Here is an 11,690-nt window from a genome sequence, read left to right as displayed (position 1 = left end):
CGCTTATGATAGTCAATTGTATGAATTTGTTACCTTAAGTAGTTAGATCTTTAAATATTTAATAGTTTTACTATTTGTACAGAAACAGGATTTTTATGCTAAAATCTTCTAAAAACATATAGCACAACAATGTTACATATGAATATGTTTAAATGTATAATGCTGTAAGTTACATAATTTAAGTACCTAGTTACAAATTGTAATTATTCAATTCCTCAACTTTTACTTACCATAGTAGTACAATTAGTAAATATCTGTTCTACACTATTCATAAAAGCCAAAAGGTGACAAACCATTATTTAACATTTACAAACAAATAAACAAATTTAAATCGGAAAAAAATTAATTTCCGCCTAAGTTTAATAAAAGCTAAGGTTATCAATAATTGTATAATAGTATGCTAAACAAAAATTAACTTAAATTGGTAAATATTTACTTTGATGCATACTAAAATTTCAACCTTTGTACATACACTTCTTAATGGTTTTAAATATATACTTTAATGCATTTTTTAGAAGAACAAAAATGGATCATTAAAAATATACTATTATTATTTTTTATTTTCTTGAAATTAACTATTAAGGCTTCAACAACTGAGGACATTAGTCTGCTACTGTGGGGGGAGGGTACTGTTGGTTTGAACATGTGTATGCAAGTGTGGGGAGGATTTGTCACTAAAGATCTCGGGTGGTCACCCATTCAGAAACTAGTAACACCAACCAATGCATACACTCAGAGCACATTCGTGACTGGAAGAAAACACCGTGCCACAAAAATATATTATTATTTATACTTATAATTTACAATTGATCCTATAGTTGTACTACTATAAACAGAAGCAGCTTAATTTCAAAATGATGTACAAGCTATTGTGTCCAAACCAATATTATTTATTGTATTATTTTGTAATGAAATAAAATATTTAGGTATGTTGAAGTATTTTCAAAGTACAAATATAATATACACCTTTAAATAACTAATATATATAATCGATCCCTATGCATTTATAAATTTATTTTCTAATTCTTAATTAAGCGTACACATTTTTTTAAAAAGAAAATATTTCAAAAAACTTACCACTGTCAGAGTAATTGAAATTTTCCAAAAATCTTAAGCATTCCTCCAATCCACCAAATATGGTAAACTCGCCTTGGAATGGATTCTGACGAAAAAACAAATCAAATACAGCTGTATCGGATGTTTTTTCTGATTTCCAATATGCATAAGCCATTGTAATTTGATATAAATCTGGTAACAATAAATACAATTACCTATATGAATAATGAATTCAGTCGAAGAACATTTATATTTATACTAATTATTAAAGATTTAAGTTAAAAAGTTAGCCAAAAATAAAGCCTAAAGTAGTGAAAGTGGACTAGTGGTATAGCATAAAATGTAGTCTCTTAATACATACTTTTTAAGGCCAGTACCTATAATATATTTACAACTTTACAAGGTCTCACTTTTAAGAATAAAAATAAAATCTTTATTGAAAAACAACTACACATTTATTTTACATTTAATACAAAACAATACCTATATATTATATGTAGAAAACTGTGAATATAATTGTATGACAGCCAATTATAGTAAAAATTGTTCCTAATTAAAATCATTAAGGTATAAAATAGAATAAAAATGTAATGGTACCAATTTTTTTGGGGGCAAATATTAAAATAGAAAGATTTATCTTAACAATGTCTATAACTTCACCTGAGTATTTAAATTCATGAGCAGTTAACTAAGCAGTTAATTAACTAATAAATAATAATTTAAAAATTACAATAGGTACCTCCTATATAGTTACTCAATTAAATTGTTTTCTTTTTTAAATTTTAGTTTTAAAAATAATTATTTTGTAGTACCTAACTATGATTAATTATCTTTTTTTTTTTATATAGGCCTTTAAGACCATCTTGCCGTAGAACAAATCCTCTTCCATTCTTATATTATACCTAAATTATCGACACTAGAAATTTTATATATTATCTGTAAGACTGTAACTTAATGAAATAAGAATATGTGTATGTACCTAATTTAAATTAAAACAATTTAAATGTACCTAACAACCTGTACATTATTTCACTATGAATACATATTATAATAGTAGGTACCAAGTGATACCAAATCTATAGTTTATTTTCAATAAGTCTAAACAGGTACTACTATGGTTTTAATTTTTGCATTTTGACATTGGTTAAAAAAAAATAGGATACCTAACTTATTAAAAACATACAATCTTATGAAACACAGATATATGAATGGGTAGTAAAATAAAACGACCCGTTTGTTTGTTACCTGTGAGTAAAGGCTGCACAACACAGTTGTGGACCTGAAGTCGCGTATGGACATTATTGCTTTCGTCGACACTCATTGTGCGAATGGGTATTGCAAATGTCTGAGGTGAGCGGTAGGTTTAAAATAATTTCTTCGATTTCACCTTAAATAATAAATACATTAAAACGATTAAACAGCCCGAAAATGACTAGGACATTGTTGTGTAAATTGTGTATACCTGTGCGTTAGTGTACGCTTCCATTAACAAATATGCATAAAAATAAATGCGAATCAAGAAGGACGAACGACCGCGCAATACGGCTAACACAAGACAACTGAACAGTGAAATAGTGAAAAGTGAATTCTGTTTATTCCGAAGTCTGAACCGTGATTATCACTCTGAACTACCAAAGTCCACAACGCGATTCCGCTCATTCACATTATAGTCTATAGGTAGGTACGTTTTGTCAACACGCAAATTGTGTTCAATGTTCATTGCACGGTAACCGCCATTGCCATTTGCCGCCACTCATGCACGATTTATCACAATGTTACTACAGTGGATTTATAGACTCGGTGAAATTTAAAAAGTGAAAACTGAAAAATGATAATGTATTATTATTATTATTATTATTATTATTATTTTACCAGAATTTGGACATGAATAATTATTGTGCGCAGTAGCACAAAATCACGATCGTTGTGAATAATACGTGATAATAATATTCTTGTCACAGAATAAGAATATTGTAGGTAATGGTAGGGCAATTATAGTGGCAACAACTTTCAGCCTCGGGGTTGATAAATGATAAGGATCTTATAATATGGAACAATAATAATAATAATAATATTATGATGCGATAAATAAAAATATACCATGGACATAAAGGTAAACACTAAACATAATGCGGCTAATTTTTTTATTATTAGTCATTTCACATTCGGAAATCATGACTGATGATCTATTCGAAGTCTATTATAGTATATAATATAATAATATATTTGAACACTTTCCTAGTTGAAATACTTAGGTTTAATTTTATTTCACATATTATATTAAAATAATATAATACCTAATAATAGTAGGCATTATAAAAGGATATACATAACGAATATTTATATATTACGACTACTATAGTGACGTACCTACCTAGCTAGATATACCTATTGGCTTTAATTGCCTAAATTTAAAGGTACGGTTCCTAATCTATTTCTAATACGTGTATATATGACTAAAGATGTACCTACCATAATCCAGCTATAATACCTACCTATAATATCTATTCGATAGGATATTATTTAATATTATAATTTAAAAGGTTAGGTAACATATTTATAACTATACAATGTGAAAGATAGTTTGAATAATAAATAATAATCACCTTGACTTGACATTAAAAAAATTATGGAAAAATATGTCGAATTTTGGTGTGTATTTCACTAATAACTTTGTACGGCTTGTGTCTACTGTCTTGTGCAGTGTGCTAGTTGTATTTAGGTCTTTAGTAGGTACTAAATTACTTAATTACATATATATCTATAAAAAAAAAAGGTAGGTACTTGTAAATTTTGTTTTGGAAGTCTAAAATATATATGTAGTTTTAATATTTATGTTATTAATTAGGTATACGTATACCTTTCTATACGCTATCTAAGTAAATGCTTAAAATCATCACAATATGTTTTGATTGTAATCGTTAAAAATATTAATATAATAATTATAGCCACTTAGGTAGGTCGTAGGTTGTAGTTAGATATTTTGTTGAATACAAATACAATAATAGGTACACGTACATTAACTTATATATTATAAATATTTGTATTGATATGATGTAGAAAAATAATTTAAGATAGGTACCTTGGTATTAACCTTGCTTACCTAGTACATTTAGTTATTTATTTATGTATTTATTTATACTATAACTTATAAGTTATAACTAGAATTAAGCTTGAAATAGTGACCTATTGGCTATTCTGTTTTTAAAAAATTTATTTTTACGTACTCTTTCTAATCTAACTAAATTACATACAACTATTATACAAGTAAATATAAAAAAGTTTTCAATAACGTAAATGTTTCTATATAGGTGGGTACTGGGTAGTACAAATAAATATTTTAAATAGATAGGAACCTACCTACAGGCTACCATATGTCTAAATAGGCATGTCTACGCGGGAAAAACAGTGTGGATAGCTGTTTCCCCAGTGAGATCTGCAATGTTGCAACCTAGCTGTTCACGAGCGGATTGGATTCCATCAATAAATTATAAATAGGTTGTACATCCGGCATAGGCAGAGAGTTACTTAGAAATAATTTTTTGGTTGGGCCCTTGCCCCTTAACTTGAATTATAAATTCATTTTTTTTTTGCTAAATCCCTTTCATACATTAGATTTATTTTAGATTCTGAGCGTTGCGATGTATAGTATTTACAAAATTACAATAATGTGTGTTTTATTGTTATTTGTCTATCATAAACATTTGTTGTAGTAAAAATGCTCCGATTTTCAACGTCAGCATTTTTTTTGATAGGAAAGTGAATCCAAGCGCCAGGAATAACAAATTATTTGTTTTGAAAAATAATTTAATGTTTTTGGTGAAACTCAAAAACTAATAACCGTAGACAATAATATAAAAAAAAGTGGTAATTCTTACGTAAAACCAATTTTTGAAAAACTAACAACCGTAGACCCTTGACATTTTTACCAAATATTTATAATATCATTTTCCATAATTGATAACATTTTTGAAATATTTTGACTCTTTTTGAGCTATTTATGGCCTTGAAAAATTTTTCTTAAATTATTGTCGTAAAAACTTTTTTACTTAATAAAAAAGATTGAATAATTATCTATATTAAGGATAATATAATCTATAATAATTATATATATTAAGGATCCTCATAAGATGCTTTAATAGCAGTTCAAAAATATTAAAGATATAATGTACCTAGGCATGATTACTTTTATATGCATTTATAGTTTAAATTTTGACAAAATTCATCAAAATCCCGAAATGTTTCAAATTATTTTTCAGATAGAAATTCATAAAAGTTTTTCTATCTATTTAACAAAAACAAAAGATAACTGAAACGTAACATGAATTTTTTATGAGCGTTTCAATGTTTGAATTAAAAATGTTTACGATATATTTTGATATTCAGCGGTAAATTAACGAATTCCAATAAATGGATTTTTAATATTTTGTTGCAACTCAAAAACGAATAACCGAAGAAACTTACTTCACCAAACATATATGTATATTATCATTTTCCATGCATGCTAAAATTTTCAAACTATTTTGACTATTTTTGTGATATTTATTATTTATAACCATGAGAAATTTTTCTAATTTTGTAAATTAGTTTCAGTTAAAAATGTATAAAAGTTTTTCTTTTCATAGCTAATATTAGAAATTTTAATAGAATAATAAATTATTAATTCCAATAAGTTTTTCTACATTTATCAAACAAAAAAGATTTTGATTCGGTTTCATATATCGGTATTTATTTTTTCCGATTTCGTTTTTGGTTTTCTTATTGGTATTTATTTTATCGATATTAGCCTCCCCCCCTTAAGTAGGATAGGAGTTCACACGAAAGAACACGGGGACAATTCTACCACTATAAATGAGAATTTCTATTTTCAATTGTTATTCTACAATAAGTCGGTATTGACTTAAAAGTGAATACAATTAATAGGTATATTAGACGTATAACAAATGCGATGTTTTCGGAAAAAATTAATTCAACATACCGGCAACCAAATTACAAATATTAAAATAAATTATTATAAATTATAAAAGCAATATAGCTATTTTCGTTTTTCGTATGGAATGATTAATTATTGAATTCAAATTTAACACATCCATTACAGACCCATTCGTAATGATGATATATACTCAAATCCAGGTCCATGAAGTTGCCAGCCCAATTTCCAAATTTTTAATTCAAGTGTTCTAAACAGCTATTAATTTGTTTGTAAGTATTTATAAGTCTTGTGAGTTGTGGTTTTCAATTATCCACATAAGTTTAAATAAGGGCTAACTCCTGAAAAATCTTGCTGTTTTGTCATTTCCAACTCTTTGACCTTGCCAAAATATTGTGTCCAATATTTGTAAGTCACCCTTCCCCTCATAATTACCCCTAAAAAGAATATAGGTATGCTTGATACATTTTTTCGAACTTTTACCGTGCCAAAATATTGTGCGCATTTAAAAATATAAATATGTACTTACAAATTGCACACAATATTTTTACAAGGTCAAAAACTTAAAAATGACAAAACGACCAGGTCTCGTATAGTCGCATAGAAGTTAGCTGTGATTCAGACTTTTGTAAATCATTGAAAACGGCTGAACTTACAAATACTTACAAATTACTTGGGTACTAATTATTGAGAAATCTTGAATTAAAAATGTTGTAATTGGGTGGCCAACTTACAGACCTCTTGAAATCTATATTGTACCGCAGAGCATTGCTGTTATTACTTACTTGCCCGCTTTGTCGTTGACATTCAATTTCGTCAAAATTTAAACTTTAAATAATTACTATGAGGAATCACAGATTATTGTTTCAATAGCTTTTTGACCAGTTAAAAAAATGTTTTATCAACATTTATGAAAAAATTCTAAATTGAAATTGTTTATAATAATTCCTTAAGAGGTAAAAGTACCAAGTCAAAATATTTTAAAAATTCACAGTGTATAATACAAATTTACGTAATGATGGAAAGTTTTAAGTTTTAACGATTAGTGTCCGTTTAATAAAAATCGTTATTTTATGTTTGAAATTTAAAATATCCAATTTTGTCAATAATTGAGCTTCAAACTATCTGATAAATAAATTGTAGCTATGTATTTTCAATTGTTTTTAAATTTAGATATTATAACTTAATTGCTATATAAGTACCATTCAACATTTCATGAATTATTATCTATATTATGTTATTACAATAATGGTATCTATACAAAATAATTTTTGAATTTTCGAATTTTTGACGAATTTACATTCATAGGTACAATAGTGTTATTATATACTGATTGTATAAAATTCACTATACATAATTTATAGTATAAACGAACAATTCCTTTTTTTTCATATCTATCAAAAAATGAAATAGAATAAATTATAATAAAAAATACGCACATTCGTTAAAGTACCTATTTCAATGGTTTATTAACAAATCCAATCGGCAATCATAGTTGCATAACCTTGAATGTTCTTTAAACTATATTGATATAATATTATTGTATATTGGCATGGAAACGATAAACAATTTGTAATTCCTCTTAGTTTACTATCTAATTTATATAGAACAACATAAATCGAAAACTTTATTTAGCGAAGAGGATACAGGGGTACCTAACTCGTACCTACACCCCGAAAAATTTTCGTTCACAACTCCGACACGCTCATTTATACTTATACTTTATAAGTTATAACTAATTGACTACTGATTTTAAACCTGATTTTTATGTACCGAAATTCTTAGAAAAATATTTGGTTCAGGAAAATTAAATTATATATGTATAGGTACCTCTTATATATTAATATTGTAACTATTTAAATAGGTAAAAATTAAATAAACGCAAAAAAATGGGGAAGTCGCTCTAATGTAGTAGTAGTTATGTAATGTAATGTTAGCGATAATTCATGAATTGAGATTTAAATTGAAATTTAAGGGTGGTGGCTGGGCGATCCCCGGCGATAATTTGGGTTGCATGAATAAATTTGGGCCGATAACTTATAAATATTTTATTATTAGTCCAAAATTAGCCCAAATGTTTGGTTTCCCCGGGGTAATATTATGACTGATGAGGAGAGCGTTAACCTAACCGTATAACTACGAGTTATTTATCAATTTTTCATTCAATTAATTTAAAAATGTAATTGTAATTATTACAATAATCATTCGGGTAAGGGAATAACTATTAATTTAAATTCATCGAAAAATTAAAGAAGGGTATTTTCTTTGTAAGTTGTAAACTTTTTGTTTTTTATTGTAGTGTTGACGTGCGTTAGGACGTTATAGATACCTATATAAAGGCTGTTAAGGTAAGAATACCGAACATGACGAAGTGCATGAAGTACTTTTTGACTGTTCTATAAACTATTGCATAATACAATAGATTATACTATTATAGTATTTAAGTGAAGCCGTGAAGGCGAGTGTTTGATTTTAGTTGGTAATAAATAATAATACATAGATATAACAACTAACAATAAGTCAACAACTAACCACTAGAATACCTACATGAGTATTATACAATAACATGACATATTATTTAGTATTTGTGTCCCCTTGGCTATAATGTTTATTGTTATCTAATCAAATATTACACTTCAAAATAGTTTATAGTCACGTAATTTGTTAATTAAAATTCGCAAAAAATACATTTTTATAAAATACTACTTAAATAGATACTACTATAGCTAAGTATACTTGTGAGTACCTATAATATATCAATTACAATTTTAATTTCACGCATATAATTAAAAAATATAAAATATAATCTATTATTTTTAATTTTTTATAATTCATAAGTTATTAACAGATTTAACTTGATAATTGTTCCCTTAGAGACACGAATTTCATGTTTTATGCACTTATGCGCGTTTTTCCTGTTATTTTTTTTTTTTTGTTTTTCCCTACGCACTTTTGAAAATTACTGTGACCTCCCCAATGCTTCAACTAGATTCCCTTTCCTGTCGAACAAGATACTGAAGTTGAAAATCGAAGCATTATTTCGATTACTTATCGTGCACAGACACTAATAAAACAAATTTTAAAAATTTTAAAAATTAGAAAATTAAAAACACACTGAATTAATATTCATTATAAAATCAATACAATCATCGCTTTTCTCAGAATCTAAAAAAATAATGAAGTTCGAAATTATTGTATGCTTATATAATATATCTCAAAGAGAGTCAAGTTAAGTTTGTATTTTATCGATCAATTAAACCATCTCCAACTAATATAATATAACACTTGCGCGATCTACCGTTCCGACAGATCACTATGAGCGTACGGAGCACGACTACAGAACAAGATCACGTTGAAATCGTCATTTCGACATAATAATACAAAATATTATGTACAATATACATAATAATATTAAAATGATAAACTGAGAAAACAAAGATATTGTAACGTTTTGAGTTACTATATACGCCATACGGATTTGTGTGTTGGTCGCAATCCTATAATCCGCTGTGCGTTTGCTCTAAAGTACCATGAATTTAGGATTTTTACTGTGGTAGAATACTAAGGGAGAAACATTTCTGAATTACGCAAGGTTACGTATAAATGTAATATATTATAATATATTTAATAATCTACATTGAGTATATAGGTAACATTTTATAAAAGTGAATGTTTGTCTGTATGACTGTATGTCTGTATGTCATTGAATTCCTCCTAAATGGCTAGACATTTTGACGGCTGACCAAGTTTTTATTATTTTTACTCTATTGGATCGAGCAAATTTTTATTATTTTTATTTTATTTGACCGGTCAAAATTGAATTATTTTTCTTTATTTAACTGACCCAATTTGTATTTGTAACTTTTAGGCCTTAAGGGTAAATAGTAGATACGCACTATGCGGCTGTCCGTACGGCTGACGGCACAATCAGTGTACGCACTGTGCGGTCAGTTTGCGGCACGACTATTATAGGTATATCTTAGTCCGTGGTTTGCGGTTAACCATCCAGGTGTACATACTGCGGTCAACCGGACGGCTTTATACGGGCAGCGGAATAGTATAGAAAATTGAAATATTAGCTTTTTAAACATAGATTATCATCAGTCTATGGCCAACCCGTTATAGTTACCAGTACATAATTATGATTGTTGATTTTTATTTATTTATTTATTGCATGTAGGGTGTAATTACCATGTTTTAAATTTTCAATACCTACTTAGGTATAAAAGTTGAACATTTTATAATTTTTTTGTTTCAATATCATTTTTAATTTTTAAATTTATAAATTTATACATTTTGTCAAAACTAAGCCAAATAAACCACCGGTAGCGCTGAAAACATTGGGTCCCCAGTGTGAGGAATCCTTTGGTGACCGTCCTCCGACCCCTGCCGACCATGTCGTTTCCAGTGCATTAATTATCTTGATTCGTGCACGGTAGGTACATCGTGCATGGTGAAAACTATATAACTTACTGTTTTACTACTTGGTAAAAATGGTATTCCCAAAGCTAATTTTTCGGCCGTAGTCCCGGGAACACACACACATGCACATCAGAATAACAAGGTGTTAATAAAACATTTGAAACTACGTAAGCACCTCTCGGGGTCTGCAATCCACCACAGGTGGATTGGCGATTGCCTACCTGGAAATTATTATACTGCTCGCATAATCATAAGCGTTTCTGACGGGCAACGCCGAGGAGCGAGATGGCTATAATATAATATAATCCAACGTAGAACGTGTCCTGACTGACTGACCGACTGACATTGAATCGTTTCATCCTTCTATATATTGAGCAGAAGTTTTTTTTAGTTGTTAATATCGCATCCTCGACCTCTTTCAGAAACGAATCATAAGCATCTTTCGTAATGACATTATAATGATTGTCTTTTTTCCTTCCACCGATTCCATTAGCTTTTTAAAAAACCGTTCTCGGGTACTCATTTCTCCCTCAGTTTCCATCATGATACCAAAGTATACACTATACAGCGACCCGACGACGATGTTCAATACCGGCGAACGTCAACGAGAGCAAAAAAAAGAACTTAGAATAGTAAACGGTTAATTTTATTAGCAACAAAAACACGTAGGTACAGCGTATTTACGTCTACAACGAACACAATCGTACTGACGAAAGATGGCGTCGCAGACCATATTATACGCGGACGTATACATCGATATCGTATTATTATAAAAATTATTGTAGGTTTAATCTGTCGAAGTAATCATCGTATCTAAGTGGTAGACGACTAGTTAAAGTTATCTGAATTCTTAATTGATTTAATAGTCGGCCTTATCGGTCGAATTATCGAGCAATATTTATAGATCGTCTGTGGGTCGCGTGCGTTTTATAAAGTACGAGTTTGAATATACATGGATTTTAGTTAAAATAGTATTTACTGACATATTTAAACGTGCGGTTAAGTCTAGTTTTAACTTTTAACTATGAGTGACTAAAGGATTTGTGGAAACTAGTTTCAACGGATTTCGGATTTTAACTGTAACATTTTACATTATAATATATATACAATGTGTTCCGGGGGGGAGTGACCGGCCGACGTCATATGAAAGTATACCCAAAATGATGAAGAAATACCCTTTAAAGAGTGGGTCTAACTTTTTTATTTTTTAAGTTATGGGCAGTTAACTTTTTTTTTATTCAAAACAAAACCTATCACACATGTTTTTATTGTTTCTTCAAAA

At 28.6% G+C, this 11,690-nt stretch overlaps 1 protein-coding gene across 1 annotated transcript in view; it reads left to right on the top strand.

Annotated features, from left to right (window-relative positions):
- The window catches only part of LOC100571216, a 5,078-nt gene extending 4,966 nt beyond the window's left edge, over positions 1 to 112 (top strand). Inside the window, exon 6 of the mRNA XM_029489089.1 lies at positions 83 to 112. Coding sequence (XP_029344949.1) covers positions 83 to 112 — 30 coding nt within the window. The remainder of the gene's footprint in view (positions 1 to 82) is intronic.
- Positions 113 to 11,690: the final 11,578 nt, after the last annotated feature.

The sequence above is a fragment of the Acyrthosiphon pisum genome, chromosome A2, assembly GCF_005508785.2.
Source record: "Acyrthosiphon pisum isolate AL4f chromosome A2, pea_aphid_22Mar2018_4r6ur, whole genome shotgun sequence".
NCBI lineage: Eukaryota > Metazoa > Arthropoda > Insecta > Hemiptera > Aphididae > Acyrthosiphon > Acyrthosiphon pisum.
This window is presented reverse-complemented; position numbering and strand designations above follow the sequence as displayed.